This window comes from Mytilus californianus, unplaced genomic scaffold, assembly GCF_021869535.1.
Source record: "Mytilus californianus isolate M0D057914Y unplaced genomic scaffold, xbMytCali1.0.p SCAF_9, whole genome shotgun sequence".
Taxonomy (NCBI): Eukaryota; Metazoa; Mollusca; class Bivalvia; order Mytilida; family Mytilidae; genus Mytilus; species Mytilus californianus.
In genome coordinates this window covers 85,443,226-85,461,806 of record NW_026262745.1, presented here as the reverse complement: position 1 = coordinate 85,461,806, position 18,581 = coordinate 85,443,226, and the positions used below count along the sequence as shown (strand labels likewise).

General features: G+C 32.3%; 1 protein-coding gene across 4 annotated transcripts; it reads left to right on the top strand.

Moving 5' to 3' along the window:
- Positions 1–310: 310 nt before the first annotated feature.
- Positions 311–17,522, top strand: LOC127714746 (uncharacterized). 4 transcript variants are annotated; one of them, XM_052220797.1, is made up of 9 exons: positions 311–352; positions 2,270–2,597; positions 4,713–5,047; positions 6,377–6,597; positions 7,375–7,413; positions 8,322–8,569; positions 10,364–10,695; positions 12,928–13,145; positions 15,289–17,522. In XM_052220797.1, the coding sequence occupies exons 2-9, from the start codon at positions 2,278–2,280 to the stop codon at positions 15,436–15,438; spliced, it is 1,863 nt and encodes a 620-aa protein (XP_052076757.1). In that variant the 5' UTR covers positions 311–352; positions 2,270–2,277; the 3' UTR covers positions 15,439–17,522. The 4 variants fall into 4 exon arrangements, with proteins under 4 accessions (XP_052076757.1, XP_052076758.1, XP_052076759.1 ...); XM_052220798.1 differs by having other exon boundaries at positions 311–489; positions 4,716–5,047; XM_052220799.1 differs by having other exon boundaries at positions 311–489; positions 8,325–8,569.
- Positions 17,523–18,581: the final 1,059 nt, after the last annotated feature.

Genomic DNA, 18,581 nt, shown 5'->3' with positions numbered 1-18,581 from the left:
TAACTTTCTGCAGTGATTCTAATGCATCTATTCATTAATATTATCTTAGATAAGTTCATTTTAAAATCAAAATTATTTCAGTTTAAGAAATATGATCCCAACACACACGTATAATTTCGCTCTCACGTGAAAATCTACACATAAATTCCTCATAAATTTCTTCAGTAATTGCAAAACATCTATTCATTAACATTATCTTTGATAAGTTCATTTTAAATGATAATGATTTTAGTATAAGAAATATGAACCCTTTATGGCCCTCCCCTTTATAAAGGTATTGATCGATGTTTAAACTACATAGTATGTCCTTGTTGTTACGGTCTAATTGATCTTTTTGTAAAGGTTAATAAAGGTAAATTTTAAAATAGTGTATTGTATACAATATTTGAAATGGTTTTCATATTTTTAAACTGGAACCAAACAAACAAAAAAGGAAGCTAATGAGGACAATTCGTTGTTCGTTGTTGAACACAATTTGATGAAAATAAGGTATGGTATAACTTTTTGCTACTTTCGTTTTTGATTAGGAATGTGACATGTAAATATAATTTAACTTGTTTATCCGTTTGGATTGAATTAAAACAATGAACAATTTGATAGAACTGTTCTTTAAAGGATTCAACTTAAATATATGGCTACTCTAACACCTAAATTATCAAGAATGACATAATGAGGGACTATATAATATACGAAATTCAAAACATCCATTAAAAAATACCAAAAAAGCCCACGTCAAATTTCATTTTATTACTATAATACATAATATATGAGCACGAGAGTTGATTAATATACCATTTGATGTAATTCAGCTGACCAAGAATCAATCAAACCATCGGCAATCGAAAAACGATCGCCAAATCGAACTTATTTAACTCATCATAGATACCAGTATTTAAAATTTTGTAAGCCAGACGCGCGTTTCTTCTACAAAAGCCTCCTCAGTGATCTCGAATAAAAAAGACTAAGGCCAAATACAGTACGGAGTTAAAGAGCATTGGAGATTGTTTGAGATTTCAAGCGGTTCTATTATTCTTTATTGATTTGAGAATTCAGATTTAATCCACACCCGCTAACTAATTATAGATCATTAAATTCTCTTTAATCTTACCGCATAGGAAATAGGAAAATACTTGTCCACGAAAAGACGTGAATAGGAAACGTTTAGTTTTGAAGTCGACACTGTGTTGTGAATTCCGTAGGATATTTTTGTCAATAATTAAAACCATGCCCAACGACAGAAACAAAACCAGACAGCAAGATATCTAGATGACAGCAAATGTTCATCAACAGTTGTGACGTGTATATACAAAATGCCAAGCTATAAATCGTCGTGAGCCTAGAAATATGATAAAACAAATTGACACTATGAATAATTTACTATACTCATCACTTTCTGGAGGACAATAAATTCTGAACATTAACAAAAATCATATTATACGTTACATAAAAAAGTTTTAAATGAATTGCAGCAAATAGCAATAACAGTCAGATTATTAAAAGATCATTTTTATTGAATAAAACATTTCTGTGTTAGTATTGAAGAGTGTCGTGAGGTAAAAACTTTACCAAATTGAAAGGACAATCAAAAGCTATTACTTGATCTATAATATCGAACGAGATTTTACAATCCTTAACATAATGGGTTTCATAACTTTCATATGATGTACCGCATAAATTATAACACGTTTCTTAAATTTAACAGCACAAGAAGAAAAACACTTACAAACAGCTGAGATGAATCGATATTTGACATTTTTTTCAAAATTAAAGTAGGCAATACATTGAAGGTATTTAGAGAAGGCGTTAATTTGAGACGTGATGGTGACTGTTTTACTATTTGAATCTCTGTGGAGCGTACTGCCTTCAATGTAGGATAATTTACAATTCCATTCCCAAGAACCTCAGTTCAGTAATCGCGTCATAACAATACCACATTGTAATCTGCTTTGTCGGCCGGTAAGAACACAATTGCGATTGCTCAAAGTTTGTTTCTAATCCTTGAATTGGTTGTATCATAAACCCTTTGGTAAAATATACTAGAAATGTGTTGAAATCTATTAAAACAACTTTTTAAGACATATCTGGACTATTTTTTACCGTATTGAGTTTAGCAAAATATCCTAGTACTGTACGAAATTTACGCTTAACGGTCACATACAATATTGATATTCTGAATTTCAGTTAACGTTTAGATCGGCTCTGTTGTAAGACGAATTAAGAGGCTTTAACTTTTACTGTTTATGATATTGTCCTATATTCATTTTCTCAGGAATAGAAATGGACGATGATAAATGGGAAAATGCTAATGTGCAAGAAAAGCAAACCGAAGTGTTCCATATATATAATAATCAACAAAATGATCCCGAGTATTCTAAGAAATTAAATCTTATATATGAGTGCCAGCAACTTGTAGGAAATGACAGATCAGGAAGATTACCTCTAAACATTGCCGTGATTGGAGCTCCAGGTTGTGGAAAGTCGTCGTTTCTCAACACGGTTTTTGCTAGTTGCAATACTGACAGTTGGCGGGAAATTGCACCTGTTGGATATTATAAAATACAAGGTTCTCAATTACACTTCACGGAACGTTTCAAAAGGTTAGTGAATTCAATTTCTGAGTTGACTAAATTCCAATAAAACATGGTAGCCAATGTGGATCTAATTGTATTGTTATATATACTCAATAAGTGTTTAACTTCCGAAATCCCCAAATGTTAATTCGCGGTATTTTTACTCAAGCGTTAGTTTAATTCCAATTCAGCAATTAGTATTTATATGAATTATCAATTGAATCTATCGTTTGTCTTAGTAGACTTTTTAATAAAAGTGTATTTATACTACTGCGAAATCAAAAACCGATCTACATAAGATTTAGTCGAAAGTGCAAATACCGATATTATATCATAGTACGTCATGTTTTAATTTATCAGAAGATATTTCTTACATTATTTGTCGTTAAACCATTGTTGTGACGTCAGCCTATTCATTTACCGTGGATTCTTTTTCTAGAATCAACGCTTCCTAAATCTGTCGCTGAAATGGACTCACCAAATTATATTCAATTGTTTCCTTTGTGTTCCTAATTTCATTAAGTTTGAATTGACTAATTTACTGATTTCTATTCACTAATAGAATTAATTTAAAAACTTACTTTCAATTTTTGTAATTTCTATATATGCTTTCCCTGGGATTCGAACCCGTCCTTGAAATCTGTAATGTGTGACTGACATTAACATATCAACGAAACCTCTTGGCTACCAATGGGTTATAATTTAAATGTCTATCATATATATATATATATATAAATGAACATATAATATATATCGGTACAACAGACACACAGGGCTTGTACCTTTATATATAAATAATAGGAAATCGTATAGTGTAAGTTAATAGCCGCGAGGTTAGCATGGTCGACATCTATGAGTTAAAGATATTTACTTGTCGGTTTAGGTTCGAATCCCTGAATTCTCTTTGTTGTCCCTATTCGTTAGTTTTCCTGGTTTTTTTTTCTTGTTTTGTATGTTATTGTGGATAATTTTGTAATAATAGCGAGTTTTACCGTCTATTTGTGGACTTTATTGGCTGTTTAATATTTGATTTTATCTGTTTTACTACATGATTTTTACAAATGTTTGTTCGCGAATTCTAATGCGAGATAATCGTGATGTGCCTAGAATTAAGCTTCTCGCTAGAAATTTCGGTAACATACTTATTATATATACTTAAATATGCTCTTTGATGGGGTTGTCTATTTGACACATTCCCCATTCCAATTCTCAATTTTATTAGAAATAAGTTTCAATATGTCTTATGTTGTAAAAACAGATAATATTCAGATGCGTGATAATATGAAGATCTAAAAAGGTAGAACTTTTCTGTTATATTTGTATTTTGTTAACCAGTTAATTGTGATCTGAAATTTATCAATGCATCGATTGACACGATAACATGGTTATTTAAACTCACTTACAATACCTTCTAATTAAGAAAAGGCTTTAATTTTGAAAAGAAATTAACGCAATAGTTTAAGTTATAGATACAATGGATAGGCGTAGACTCATGAAAAACAAACCATTCGCCCTCCGGGCTCATGGTTTCTTTTTCAAGAATCCACACTAATCCATTGTATCTATTAAACATAGTATACAGCATTGTCTTGCCTACCGTTCATAATACCAATCGATCATAAAGAGCTTTGTGTAATTTTTAAAGCAACATGTACGTTCTTCTCTGGTTTTCTTTTTGTTGTGACTAAGATGAAGACTGGAAGTCTCAGAACAGAGGAATAGCTGAACCTCTCAAAAAAGTAATGAGCACGTACAATTCCGAAACTTAACCTTCATGGTAATTGGTTGTCTCAAGTTATATCTAAATACTGCGTCCTTGTGTAAATGCAGTTTAGAGCTGACATTTGAAAAAAGAAACTTTTTAAGAAAGTAGAAAGTTTGTAGCATACATGCATCCGTTCACATATTTTGTAACTGAAATGAATACTAGTATTGAAAGGAAAAAGATTTCATTCGTACTGAAAATTAAACAAGATAATAGGTATGGTCATTTCATCATATTTGTATTTAGGTATTTTAAACCATGAATACAACTCATCAATTCTAAAACGACAATATTAAATAAATATGAATAACAACTTTTATACATACTGGAAATTATTTATCATAAGCTTAAGAACGATATTTCCTATTCTATTTGAGCAGCTTCACTAAAAAGGACTACTACAGAGGAGGCTCCAAAGATGACGGTGTTTTGTTGCCAACGTTTTTGGACATGACTGGTTTTCCTGATGAAAATTCTAAAACTGTTCTGGATCTGTTAGAGATGGTATTTTCTGGTAGAATCAAAGAGCTACAGAAAATGTCGAATTTCGTACAGGGAGCCAAACACATGTCTTCAAGTGTAAATCTTTATAACAAAGAAGTCAATCATCTACCGGTCGATCGAATCATTGTTGTTTCCACGCTTGATCCTGATTCTATTTTACCATCTAATTTATTGTGTAGCATAGTGGAAGCTTCACGAAAAAACAGAGGTATGTTTCCGAATATTTATTTTTTGAGGCACGAATTGTTTTTTCGTGACATTTAAAGCAGAAGAATATCTAAAATTCAGCATATGTTAAGTAATATTGTTCACTGGCATTTCTGATGTATTATTTACATGATAGTTATTGAAAAACTAGTCATTATCGTGATATAAGGACTCCCCACAGGACAGTGGTAATGACTAAGACAGTGATGATGACCAGTTCTTCAATAACTATTTATTTTATTGAGGAACCATGCTTTTACAAATTCTCATAAATTCAAAATGTTCAAAGCAAACTCCAGTTATTGTACGATTTCTATAACAAAGAGTGAAGAGCAATCGTAGTAATACATGCAACTATAAGTCACTGCCATTCATTTAAGTGCAATTTTTCAGTATATGAATACTAAATAAAGTTTTCTATAATTTTATAATTTACGAAAACATATGGTAAACAATTCAACAACTTAAATATAAAATTGAAAACAGGAAAATGTTTTATTAAAGGGACATTTCTCTACACAGAGAAACCACACCCCACCGGTCATTAACAGAGAAACCGCGCCCCATCGGTCATTAACATGTTAAAGTCCATTAACGACCCGATTTCTGGTCCGTTTTGTTCTGTTAAAGACCGATGGAATTTATTACTGAAGAATAGAGAATGTCATGTGTCCCTTTTTTTTATCCAATAAGAGAAGATAATTCTTAACCGATATGAAATAAATATATATAATATAAATGTTATAAAAATACATGTAGTTGAATACTTATAACGTTAATCAAAGAAACAGTCACATCAATCAACACAAATATAGTTTCATATGAACACGATTTATGTTAGACTTACTCGTTTACAAATATTGTTGTTTTTTCATTCTTAATGTCTTCAATTCACACGAAGTCACACATCTGCTTGGCCAAGTATATGAAATTATAAATGGGTCCTAAAACGAAATGTATACCCATCTGTCATCCAGATTTAGAAAAAAAGTTGTTAATGTTTCCTTGTAATAACATAAACGGTACCAATTTTGCTACAACAGATGCGCATTTCGACAATCAATGTCTCTTAAGTGATGTTCGAGTCTAAATTATTTGAAAATCCAAAGCTTATTAAAAAATGAAGAGCTATAAGCAAAAAAAGATACATGCCTTAATTTTAGATTATTTCAAATATTTTGTAACACAAAATCCGTATTTAAATGCCAGTTACGAAGTAATATATTAATGAATAATGATTTTTGCAATGTATAAATGTATATTGTATGACAGTTTTTGCAAGGTTCTTAGCTAATGATTAACTATTCCTTATTGTGCCTTATTTTTATAGATATTCCCGTTTATGGAGTTTTGACAGGAAGAGATAAATATAATCCATTGTATAACAAGAAAGTTTCAGAGAAAGTAACCAACTTTTGTCAGATTCTTGGACTTCCAAAACATCGGTTTGCATATATTACAAACTATTGTGAAGAGTCTGATCCGGACCGTAAATATTTGAATACAACTATTCCACAATTCGACGTACCAGTTCTCCAGTTCATGAAACAGGTGATTATTAAAAAAATATCAGAATTTCCAGTTAATACGCGCCGTGATAATTCCTATTGAGGCGTTTATTTCTAAATGTTAAAAAAAAGATGTATTCCCTGTCTTAACCAATGCAGGTAATAAAATTATCTAAATGTTCAAAAGCGAAAACCAGGTTAGAAGTGAAATAAATAACAAAGAATGAACTCAAATGAAAACAACAAAAAAGACATAACATCACAGAAACTATTAGAACGAATGAACTAAAATATTGCACAATACCTTAAGTTTGTATCAATATTTTTATACTCAAACGTAAAGATAGCAGTAATCATTGAATCTTATACTGTAAAATGCATATATTATTTTTGATATATACGTCCTGATAGTATAATTTCAATATGAATTTTAATCAAGTTCTGACGTGAAAATACAAAACAACACAACACTTCTATCGAAAGATAAGACGAAATTAAAAAATGTTCAAGCAGAACAAAATATTCTTGCCATGAATCAAGTTACACTCGTCCCCGGTTTCTTTTATTTCAAAAGCCGTCCAACAAACTGACAAATGTCTGCCGCTGAGACGGAACTCTATCTCTTTGAATATTCTACATGTATTATAATCTAAATGGACAAACCATTGAGATAAAGCAAACATAGGCCGAAAAATTAAGTTTTGATTGCCTTACAGGGAAAACGATAAATACATTATTCACGTCAATATCTTTATTATTACCCAATTGCATCTGTGTGATTAGTGTTTATTGTTCTGACACAAAAACAATATTTTTGCAGGTTCTTATTCCCACATGTGACGACGGTCCAAGGAAAACGGTAAGGAAATAAACTAGGAAACTTCATTGATGTTCCAGTTGCTAAATATTAATTTGACTGTACTGGTATAGGAAGCTTAAGATCACATGAAAACAACAACCTTACTTTGTGACGAACCACACTGATCCCCAAAACAAACCCACCGAAGATGATATAATCAAAAAGAATTTTGACCGACAACACATTTGTTGAGTTAGGTGGAATGATAATTCAGTAGATTTAGTTGGGCATCACTACCTGATGACCTGTTTTTAAAACCAATATGACAAAAATGTCAGTAACTGCGAGTACTCTCAGATCTGTACTAAGTGTCTTTGTTTTGTTGAGATGTACAAGTACCCGGCCACGTCCACTCTGTGTAGTATTTGTATTTGTATCTATCTGATGAGTTAAGCCTTTTTCAACTGATACTAGGTCACCGATGAGATATTTCATTGTCCCTTGCACTCCTTAGATATCAGTATAGTCGGCTGATTTGAATTTTACTGATTGTGTCCTTATGCCGAATGTAACATTTTGACTGAGGGAAACGCTTGCCTTCTCGACGCATCTGGTCTCGCTTCTTTTAGAGTTGGTAGATGTTTGTTTTTACCAGAATGTTTCTGTTTTTCGTCGGTTTTCAATGTGTGAACATCGATAAAATATGGAGTTTTTTTTAAAAATATGTAACATTCAAAAAGTCCTTTATTGTCGTAGTTCATTAGAATTATAATCTCTAAATGTTCTTATATCTAAGCTAAGCCTTTTAATCCGTGTATGGTAATAAAAAGCTATAAGCTATTGATTGTCCTTTAACATTTTTTTATTCGAGCGTCACTGATGAGTCTTTTGTAGACGAAACGCACGTCCGGCGTAAATATAAAATTTCAATCCTGGTATCTATGATGAGTTTATTCACTATATCTTAGCAGGTTAAAGACACCCAGCAAATTAAAAAGGTAAAGAAAAGATTACTTGAAAACTGTAAGAGTTTAGTTGGTATAAGCGGCCAGGATAAAAAACCGCTAACAATTGCCGTGATTGGATCACCTGGAGGAGGAAAGTCGTCTTTTCTTAATACTGTTTTTGCTGCTATGGGCAATAAACGATGGATCGAACACGCAAAATGTGCTGACACTGGTGAAACAGGGAAACAGATTACTCAACAACTTAAACGGTTAGAATACGATATAATTACACATATAGTCCTGACACTTTTAAATGCATATCCGCAATATCATTATTTTATTAATGTCCTCATTATCCTCATGTTTTTTTAAGTGTAGAGTATCAACCTTAAACCAATTTCAAAAGCATGCCTACATATTTCTGAGCATTTCAAAACTTATAATAAATAATCATAATAATTGATTCCAACACTTTTGTGAAAATTTGAAACGGCTGTCATTAAAATGTTGTCCTTTTAATAATGTGAAAATAATGTTATGCATGCAATCATTCACCAGTCTTGTACACGTACCTGTGGTCCTGTCTTGTGTCTTACTCCCGATTATAAAGTTATGAATGAGTGTGATTCACACGGAGTGTAATATGCGCATAATAGAAGAGGCCGAATCTGTTACATACAAGTCCTCTTTTTATAGCTAATGCGATTCCCTTATTGTATTTCTTTCACTTTATCTTCTAAATGAATTGATGAAATTCCAACATCAGCAAACTACTGCTGCCCCTAATTTGTGCTATTTTTCGTGGATGCAGAGAAAGACATTTCGGCGTAAGGTGATTGCCTGCCTTCTATTAAGATATATTATGACATATGGGTATATCCCGGGTAATGAACTAATGTCTCATCGGACTTTTTTTTGTGAAAAGGGAACTGTTGAGTTCTAAATAGGTAATATAATCACATCTTAAAGTCCGGCCACCGATTTATATTACCATTTTGTTCATTAAAACGTTCTGTGATGTTGTTCTCTTTATACTTAGTGTGTGTGTTGATATTAGACCTCTAGTTGTTTCTTCTTCATGTATTTATATGTATTTGCAGCGGTAAAGACGATTAATGAGTTGTTTTTAGTTAATGTGTGATGAGTTTTTACATTTTGACCATGGTAAACCCAGTTGCTTATTGTTGAAAACCACAGACTACGTGTTATAGCTGAAATAGAGGTGAATGATACCAAAAGGAAATTAAAGCTCAGAAGTCGAACACAAACTGACAATGCCATAGAAAAAAAAGATAAAAAGACAAACAACAGTTCACAAAAAACAGCACACATGTAGAAATCTAAATAATAAGCACTTGAACTTCGCCAAAAACCGGGGAGGGGGATCTTTATGTGGTCTAGACGGGTAATCAGATTCTGCACCACATATGCTCACTCACTACAACCCGATAATAAGTCTGATTTGGTATGTTACATTCGAGGAAACGGGACTGGGATTGTGCTTACAACAATTGGACCATATCCATCGTCATATCTGTGAAAGAGATATTCCATATAATTTCAACCAACTTGTGATGGCGTCCGTATGATTTTCAAAGGGATGGTTCCAACTTCCCCACATGGAACTCTTGGTTTGATAGATTTCTTGTAAATGGGTCCTCAATGATCTTCACCTATACAATTGTTTGGATTTCTAACTATTTTTATCTGAGCGACACTGATGAGCCTAATGTAGACGAAACACGCGTCTGGCTATCAAATTATAAACCTGGTACCTTTTATAACTATTGTAAACAGCAACCCTGTATCAAGGAAATAATGATTTGAATTGGAAGCTCTGGATTATTTACCAAGTGGTAGATACATGTATATACTCTATATGCAGGTGCTGCTGGAATTTGGCTACAAAGAAATGGAAAGCTCACAGTTAAATGTCATGTATGGTTTTATTATTGAGAATGTCATTTTTGTGTACTGTTTTTAACATACTCCTTTAAAAATACTGTGATTTCAAAATAAAATTCAATTACATATTTAGTAACTGAATAGAAATGTTCATATAGGTTCTTAAAAGAGGACTACTACGGAACCCAGGATGCTTATTTGATGCCAACATTTTTAGACATGAAGGGTTTCGAAGATGAAGACACACATTTGAAAACGGAATTGCTTAACATAGTTCTCAGTGGTAAAATGGAGAACGGCGAGAAATTTTCTGACATTGATTCGTATTATAGAAGATATGGTATACAAGCTTTGAGAAAAAAATATTTAAGAACCAGAAGGAAAATTGAGAGAGTAAACAGATTAATAGTTGTGTGTTCAGCTAACCCTGATGCGAGTTTACCAAAAGACCTGTTTGAAATTATCATTGACGTCACGAGCAGGAATCGAGGTAAGTTGTAATTTTTTATGCACCCGCCGTAGAGAAGGGGGCATTAAGTTTTAACCTTGTCCGTCTGTACGTACGTCCGTCCGTACGTATGTCCCAAAGTTTGTTTCCGTTCTCTAACTTTTAGTTTGCCTCAACCAAATGTTATCAAACTTAAACACACTGCTTTATACCACACAATACAGATCAAGTATGAAATTTGGTGGCGTCACTTTTATCATTCTTGAGTTATGCCTCTTTAAAAACATAAAAATTGCTGAATTTTCGTTTCCTTTCTCTAACTTTAGTTTGCCTCAACCAAGTGTTATGAAACTTATACACACTGCTTTATACCATATAATACAGATCAAGTTCGAAATTGGGTCTCGTCACTTTTACCATCCTAGAGTTATGCCCTTTATAAACAAAAAAATTGCTGAATTTTTCGTTTCCGTTCTCTAACTTTAGTTTGCCTCAACCAAATGTTATGAACCTTATACACAATGCTTATTACCACAAAATACAGATCTACATGTAGTACAAATTTGGGTAGCGTAATTTTTAGCGTCCCTTTATATGATATGTAGCGGGGGTATCATTTGTGTCCAATGGACATATTCCCCATTTTGTTTTTAATGGAATTAAAGTCAGAAAAATTAAATGGCAGAAGGTACAATTGAGACAATAAAAAGGAACCAACAACACGATTTCTAAAGGAAAGTTTGCAATGTTTCGTGTAAAAAGTTGGTTTTCAAATACCATTACAATGTTTTTGAAATTTTTTTTAGGGGTTTTATCAAATTCAACTCAGTATTTAGTCCGAATACTTAAACTGTTTTACGCTTCCTGTTTACTGTAGTCAGTGTAGGGTATTGACGTTCGTATACTAGTCTGTAAAGTCGACTTTCAGAAAATTTCAAAGACAATTACCTCGTTTTGCGTAAATAAAGAAACGACTTTGTTTATATTTATGTTTATAAAAGAGAGTCAAAAGATACCAAATGGACATTAATAAGTCGAAAATAAACCGACGGTGCCATGGCTTAAAGGGGGAAAAAAAAACAATAGACAAACAAAAGTACACAAAACACAACATAGAAAACTAAAGACTGAGCAACACGAACCCCACCAAAACAGGTGTTATCTCTACAGGTGCTCCGGAAAGGTAAGCAGATCTTGCTCCATATGTGGCACCCACCTTGTTACTCATGTTAGTACAAACCCAGTTATAAGTTTTATTCGGGGAAAAGGGGACTGGATTGTTATTTCGCCAATTGGAACATACCCGCTATCATCTGTGAAACTGGTATTTCATTTATTGATAATAAAAAAGTCGACCAACGCGTTCGTAAAATTTACGAAGGGATGATTCCAATTTGGCCACTTGTAACTCTAGCTTAAATAGCTTTCTTGGGAGAAGCAACCATCCATCAAGGAAATGCCTTCATTAAGAATACCCATGCATGCATCATAGAATCATACTTAAAGTAGATCTGAAGTTTCATGTGCATATGTGTAGTCTGAATGCAAATATATTGTTAAAAATCAATAAATAAGTCAAAAAAGCACTGCAACGCAGATACCACATTTTTTTCTAATTTTTCCAGAAAAAAAATGTCTCGTTTAAGACGTGACACAATTATTGTATATAACTCTTGAAAATCACAACTCACAATCACAATTTCGCTATTAGACCAATTGAATAGGATTTTTTTCTCCTATTAAACCGTCTACAGTTTCTCATTGCATTTTATTTTATGCGTACGTGAAAATTGTATGGTCCTAATAATAACTGTAGTCAAAAGCAGCTAAATTTAGTAATGAACTGTTACCCGTAGGACAAATGTACATATTAACATTGTAATGAGTTATGTTGCCACCTCCCGACTTTAAAATGCTAATATCAGCAAACCTTGAGTTCAATATTTTGACAGACTCACAATACCTTTATTGTCTCTCATACTCCAGGTCGAACCCTTAAACATGCAGATAGTCAATTTCAACACAGGTCAAATACAGAAAGACCAATCTCATGAATAGAAACCGAAAGTTACAACTTGATAATTCATATGTTGTATGAATCCTCCTTACGCTTCCGAAAAAAAAACAATGTATTTATATCCTGACAGCCTAACCTAACATTACATATTACAAAGTGTATATTATTGAATGATTTTCTTATTTGCCTCTCTGTATGTGCATCTTTCTATCCATTTTAATGAATTTTTATGCATCATATTTTTTTTAATTCTATAGAAATTACCATATATGGAGTATTTACACAGACAGATAAATACACTTTCGATGATCCAAGAGTTGTGGAAAAAGAAAGAACATTCTTGACTAATTTAGGAATTCCAGAAACACGATTTGCTAGAATAAGGAATTACTGTCCGGATGTTGTCCCTTCGTTGAAGTACACAAAAACAACAATTCCCTTATTGGATATTCCAGTTCTACGATTTATGCGAGGGGTAATAAGGGAGCTACCATTTTTTTTTATTCTAGGATGAAATTTGAAAAAAATAGGCAGGACAGGAGTTTTGAGTAAAATATAAGGCAGGATGCGACACTTGCCAAAAAAAAGTCAGGATGACGATTTAGGTAAAAAAAAAGTCAGGATAAACTTTAAAAAAAAAGATAGGACCGAACAGAGTGAAAAATAAAAAGGCAGAACAGAGATTACAACTAAAAAAAATGCAGGACAAAATTTTTCATCCTAGCCCCCCATAAATATCAAATGGTAGCTCCCTAATTTGATTTTAAAATAGCAGAACATACATGTGTAGCAAAAGAGGGTCGGAAGATACCAGAGGGACAGTCCAACTCATAGATCGAAAATAAACTGACAATGCCATGGCTAAAAAAGAAAAAGACAAACAGACAAATAATAGTACACAAGACACAACATAGAAAACTTAAGACTAAGCGACACGAACCCCACGTGGGTTTTCAGTGTTTAAGATATATACGGTATGTGCTATCAACTGATAAATAAAGGCAACAGTAGTATACCGCTGTTCGAAACTCATAAATCGATAGAGATAAAAACAAATCCGGGTTACAAACTCAAACTGAGGGAAACGCATCAAATAAAAGAGGAGAACAACGACATAACAAAAACACAACATTAAAATGTAACACACACAGAAACTATAATATAACAATGGCCATTTTCCTGACTTGGTACAGGACATTTTAAGAAATAAATGGTGGGTTGAACCTGGTTTTGTGGCATGCCAAACCTCCCGCTTTGTCAAATTAAAGTTCTACTACAACACTTCCTTCATTAGATTTATTTGTATGTTTGTTTGATTTTTTCAGTCAGTTGTGTTGTATGTCTGTGGTGTTAGATAAGATAAGTTAATTTTATTAACCAATCTTGGTACCCAAAATTTGAGCTATACAATCAAATGAATTACAAAATAAAGCACAGTAAATGATTCGAATGATTAGAATGATTAAAGTACATTTAAACTAAATACATGAATGCACATTCACACAAAGTAACATGATTATTAACCAAGTTATTGACATAAACATAAAGTTATTTTGGGTGCCACTGTGACCTGGAGAAGTTACATAATTTTAGAGTCCTAGGTCTATGGGAGACAACTCCTGATCGATTTTATTACATATATATTTTTTTTCTCTATTTTTTCAAATGTTTATATAGTTTTGGCTGCTGGATTCAAATTACTTCAAATTCACCCATTTTGTCGGTTTCGGTAACTCTCATAATTTTGTCACTACAACAGAACTATTAATAACTGTCATACAAGGTTCAGCAAGCTATAAAACCCGGTTTAACCCAATATTTTCTTCGGGAAATGCCTGTACCAATTCAAGAATATGACAGTTGTTTCCACTCTTTCTGTTCGTTGATTACGTTTGATTTTGCCAGTTTTTGCGGTCTTCCCCCTTTTGAATTCACATTGGAGTTCGGTGTTATACTCTTTTTTTCCATATTTTATTTTTAAACAGCTTTGAGAAGCTTTGAGTAATCTAAGATCGGTGCTTTGTGGGTTCTGTCTATTTTGCTAGTTGTTTGTGTTTCGTACCGATCTGGTGAGTCAAGTCATTTACAATAGTGTTTTATAGTTTGTTTATACGTTATGTTGCATTACCACAGTCCCAAGTTACGGCAAAGGTTGATCGCTGACAATATGGATAAGCATGATTTCCATGTTTTCATGCCGGATTCATTGATAGCCTACCATACAGTTTTGGCTAACTAGCTCGTTTTTCAAAGCTTACCTAAAGTTGCTTTAATTCACGTATTTTGCCATCTAGTTTATAGACGTCTCATTAACAACCACACTTATCATTTACTGTGTATGCTTAATAATTTTACTGGTGTATGAGATGGGGTTAACTGATGTTATGAGTATTTATTATGGATCTCCTTGTCATATCTTACTGGGTTTTTTCAACTTTCTGATGTTTTCCCCATATATATGTGTTAACCAATAAAACATTTACCACACATTGTGTTAAATGTTAAATAAGCTTCAATCTTTATAACCACACACATACCTGCTGTTTTTGAAGTATACTATAGTTGTATCTGTTAATGATATTCAATTACTAGTATATAAAAATATATTTATGTTTCAGGTATTGACACCTGAGCCTATGGACTCTGTCATAGATTACCCTTCTGAACCTCAACCTTTTTGGAAGCAGTATTGGTTTATATCATGTACAGTTGTTTTTGTTTGTATACTAGTATATTTGTTTTTGCCCCGATATCGTCACTACTACTAATATAATAGCAAGAATGAATTTTTGCAACTCTGGATTTCATGGCAAATTTGAAATTTGAAATGGAATGAAATAATGATCGCATACGTAACACAGCACTAAAACTACATTTTAATTAGTTATTTTAATCTACATTCAAACTAACAATTGTAAGCCAACAACTAAACTGAGCATTGTAAAGTAGCACTACAATTAAATGTAATCATTGTAAGATAACAAAAAAGCTCATTATCTCACCTAGCAACATAACTGAACACAATTCCTCGGCGTTCAGTATTTTTGTGATTTTACTTTTTACATATTAGAACAACCACACTCATAATTTAGCCCGAGCAATCAAACTGATCGCAGTAACCTAGCACTACTACTACCTTTTAGTTTTATAATCTAGCAACCAAAATCATTATTTAACCAAGCAGCCTTACTGACAAAACTAGTACCACAACCATAATCTAACAACCAAACTAATAATTGTAAGCCAGCAGCCAAACTGACCTTTGTAAACTATCACAACAATTAAATGTAATCATTGTAATCTAACAATAAACTCATTATCTAACAAAGCAAATAAACTAATCCTTGTAAACTAGAACCACAATTACAAGTGTACATATAATAATCATAATCTAACAACTAAAATCAGATTTTTACCTAACTACCAAATTGAGCATTGTCACCTTGCACAATATCTTATCATTATAATCTAACAACCAATCTGACAAATGCAAGCCATCAACCAAACTTTACATGGTAGTCTATAACCATAACTTATCATTGTAATCTAACGATGAAAGTGATTATGATTAATTATAACCTAGCAACCAAACTGACCATTGTAAGCCAACATTAATACTATATTAAAGTTGTAAACAAGAAACAAAACTTTGTAACTTACAACCCATCTTATTAAATAACCTAGCACCACATGTCGTCATTGAAACGTAACAACACATCTCGTCATTGTAACGTAACAACACATCTCGTCATCTCGTCATTGTAACGTAACAACACATCTCACCATTAAAAAAATAGAAACCAAACTATATGAACTAATCATTGTAAACTATCGCAACTGTAATTCGTTGTTACTTAGCAAAGAAACTAAGGATCCAATTTAATCAGTGTGCTAATCGCTGTAACTTGTAGCAAAAGTTATCATTGTAAACAATCAGCAGTAATAACAGTAATTTCATAGATAATTTTCTTTAGAAATGGAAGATTTACCCACTGTACTCCAAAATAATGAACACAGGGTGATTTGTGGATATTTTGGGGAATATGACATTGCAACATTTACCCGAAAACAAAAACAAAAACAAAAAAACACCAAGAACACAAGAGAACAAGGCATGTGGTTTTCTTCAACAGATTACCTTTACCCTTTAATAACTTAATAAGTTGCAACAAAAAACAGCCCGGTTAGATCTGACGGGAAAAGCTCAAAAAGCATCCAATATTGTCATTCACATCCATAGTAGTGATACCATGCAACTCTTCATACCAATTGTATAAATAAGCAAGACATGGACATAAAACGTAACCATGTTCAACACCGTTATAGATAATTGATGTGTTATAAAATATGACAATAATTAATCCTTAAAAATTACTTCTTTGCTGGTTGGAGCAAATTACAAAAACAATGTTTTAGTGCCATCAAACAGTAGATGATAGCTAATTAATCTGATAAAACACAAAACCATTAGCTATATGTATAAATATGTATATTGAAAAAACCCCATTGAAAACACCCCAAAAAATTATGTTCTCGTATTCAAATTTTAGCGATTATCTATATATGAATAATAGAAACGGTATTTTCATCAAGACTTTGAAGCTTTCAAGACTCATATGTTGATGCATTGTGACCTATAAATAATGAAGCTGTGATCCACCATATATGCAAAATGAATGTGTTTGGCTACATGTATCTGTTTTAGGTGCAGGAAGCACAGTTACCACCCCTTCTACGCGTGTTATCCTTTTTTATACTATCATTAAATAATTATTTCTTTGCAATTGGTCTGTTGAACAAATATTATTGCTTTTATTATGTTGCTATGCAATTAAATTTGCTAATTCTATAATTGTGTTGTTTTTATTCATACGAAAATATCAATTAAATCTAGAAATAGAAACTAAATGCACGTCATAGGTATTACTTTATATGATTTAAATAGATGCCAAACAGAACAAGTATAACAAAGATCACAATTTTTGAATTCATACAATAGCATTAATGCTAAACGATTGTCTGTAGAACAAATGCACAAAACTATGTAATATACACATTAAAAGGACATGAGAGAATGATAACATATCATTTCGTAAAACAATCTACAAATCTTATTTTAAAAGTGCAACTTTGTTCACATAATATTATTTCCTTTGGTACCAGTAGCGTATTCAAAAGTATTGAGAAGCTATATTGCATGATTTTATGGAATCACAACATCTAGATTATTGCTGAAATGATTATTTCAAATGTCTACTATATGGACTTATTTATAAACAACACAGTTCTTTGTAGTAATTATATGCTTTATTAGTGAGATCTTTATAAAACATGAATCAGTTTATGATATGAAATTCTAGAATTCAAATTTAATTATTTTTTGCTTTTTAAATATAGCTTAACCTTCTCACTTGTATGACAGGTGCAAAGAGTTCCATTATATTAACAACAATGTGTGAGCAAAACAAACAGACTTATTAGGTAAAATGTAAAAAATTGGGGTAGCGCAGTCATCATTGTGCTATAATCTTGATCACTATAAAAACAAACAGGTATGTCAAAACCAAAAACAAAATTCTATATATACACACTAGGGACAAAGTACATAAACAAAAATGAAAGACAAGAACACAAAATATTACCAAAGCATAATAACGCAATAGCGGGGTCTAAAAATACCGAGCCACGCAAAAAGGATATTACCAAAAATGGACTTAACAGTAAAGGTTAACGTCAGTGCCTAGAATCTATACTTAAAGTAAAAAAAAGTATGCATGTTGTAAACACTAATAAAAAATGATGAGATGTGCTATGATTACGTTTGAGAGAACTATCACACAAATCTCAAATGACTATAGATCACCGTAAGGTCTTCAACAATGAGATTGATTTGATTTGATTTTTGGTGTTT

Bases quoted from the DNA above. Each gene is read 5' to 3' on its own strand.
- LOC127714746 (XM_052220797.1), top strand. From the start codon at position 2,278: ATGGACGATGATAAATGGGAAAATGCTAATGTGCAAGAAAAGCAAACC. The intron at 6,598-7,374 runs GTGATTATTAAA...ATATTTTTGCAG, and splicing joins TTCTCCAGTTCATGAAACAG to GTTCTTATTCCCACATGTGA. The intron at 7,414-8,321 runs GTAAGGAAATAA...ACTATATCTTAG, and splicing joins ACGACGGTCCAAGGAAAACG to CAGGTTAAAGACACCCAGCA.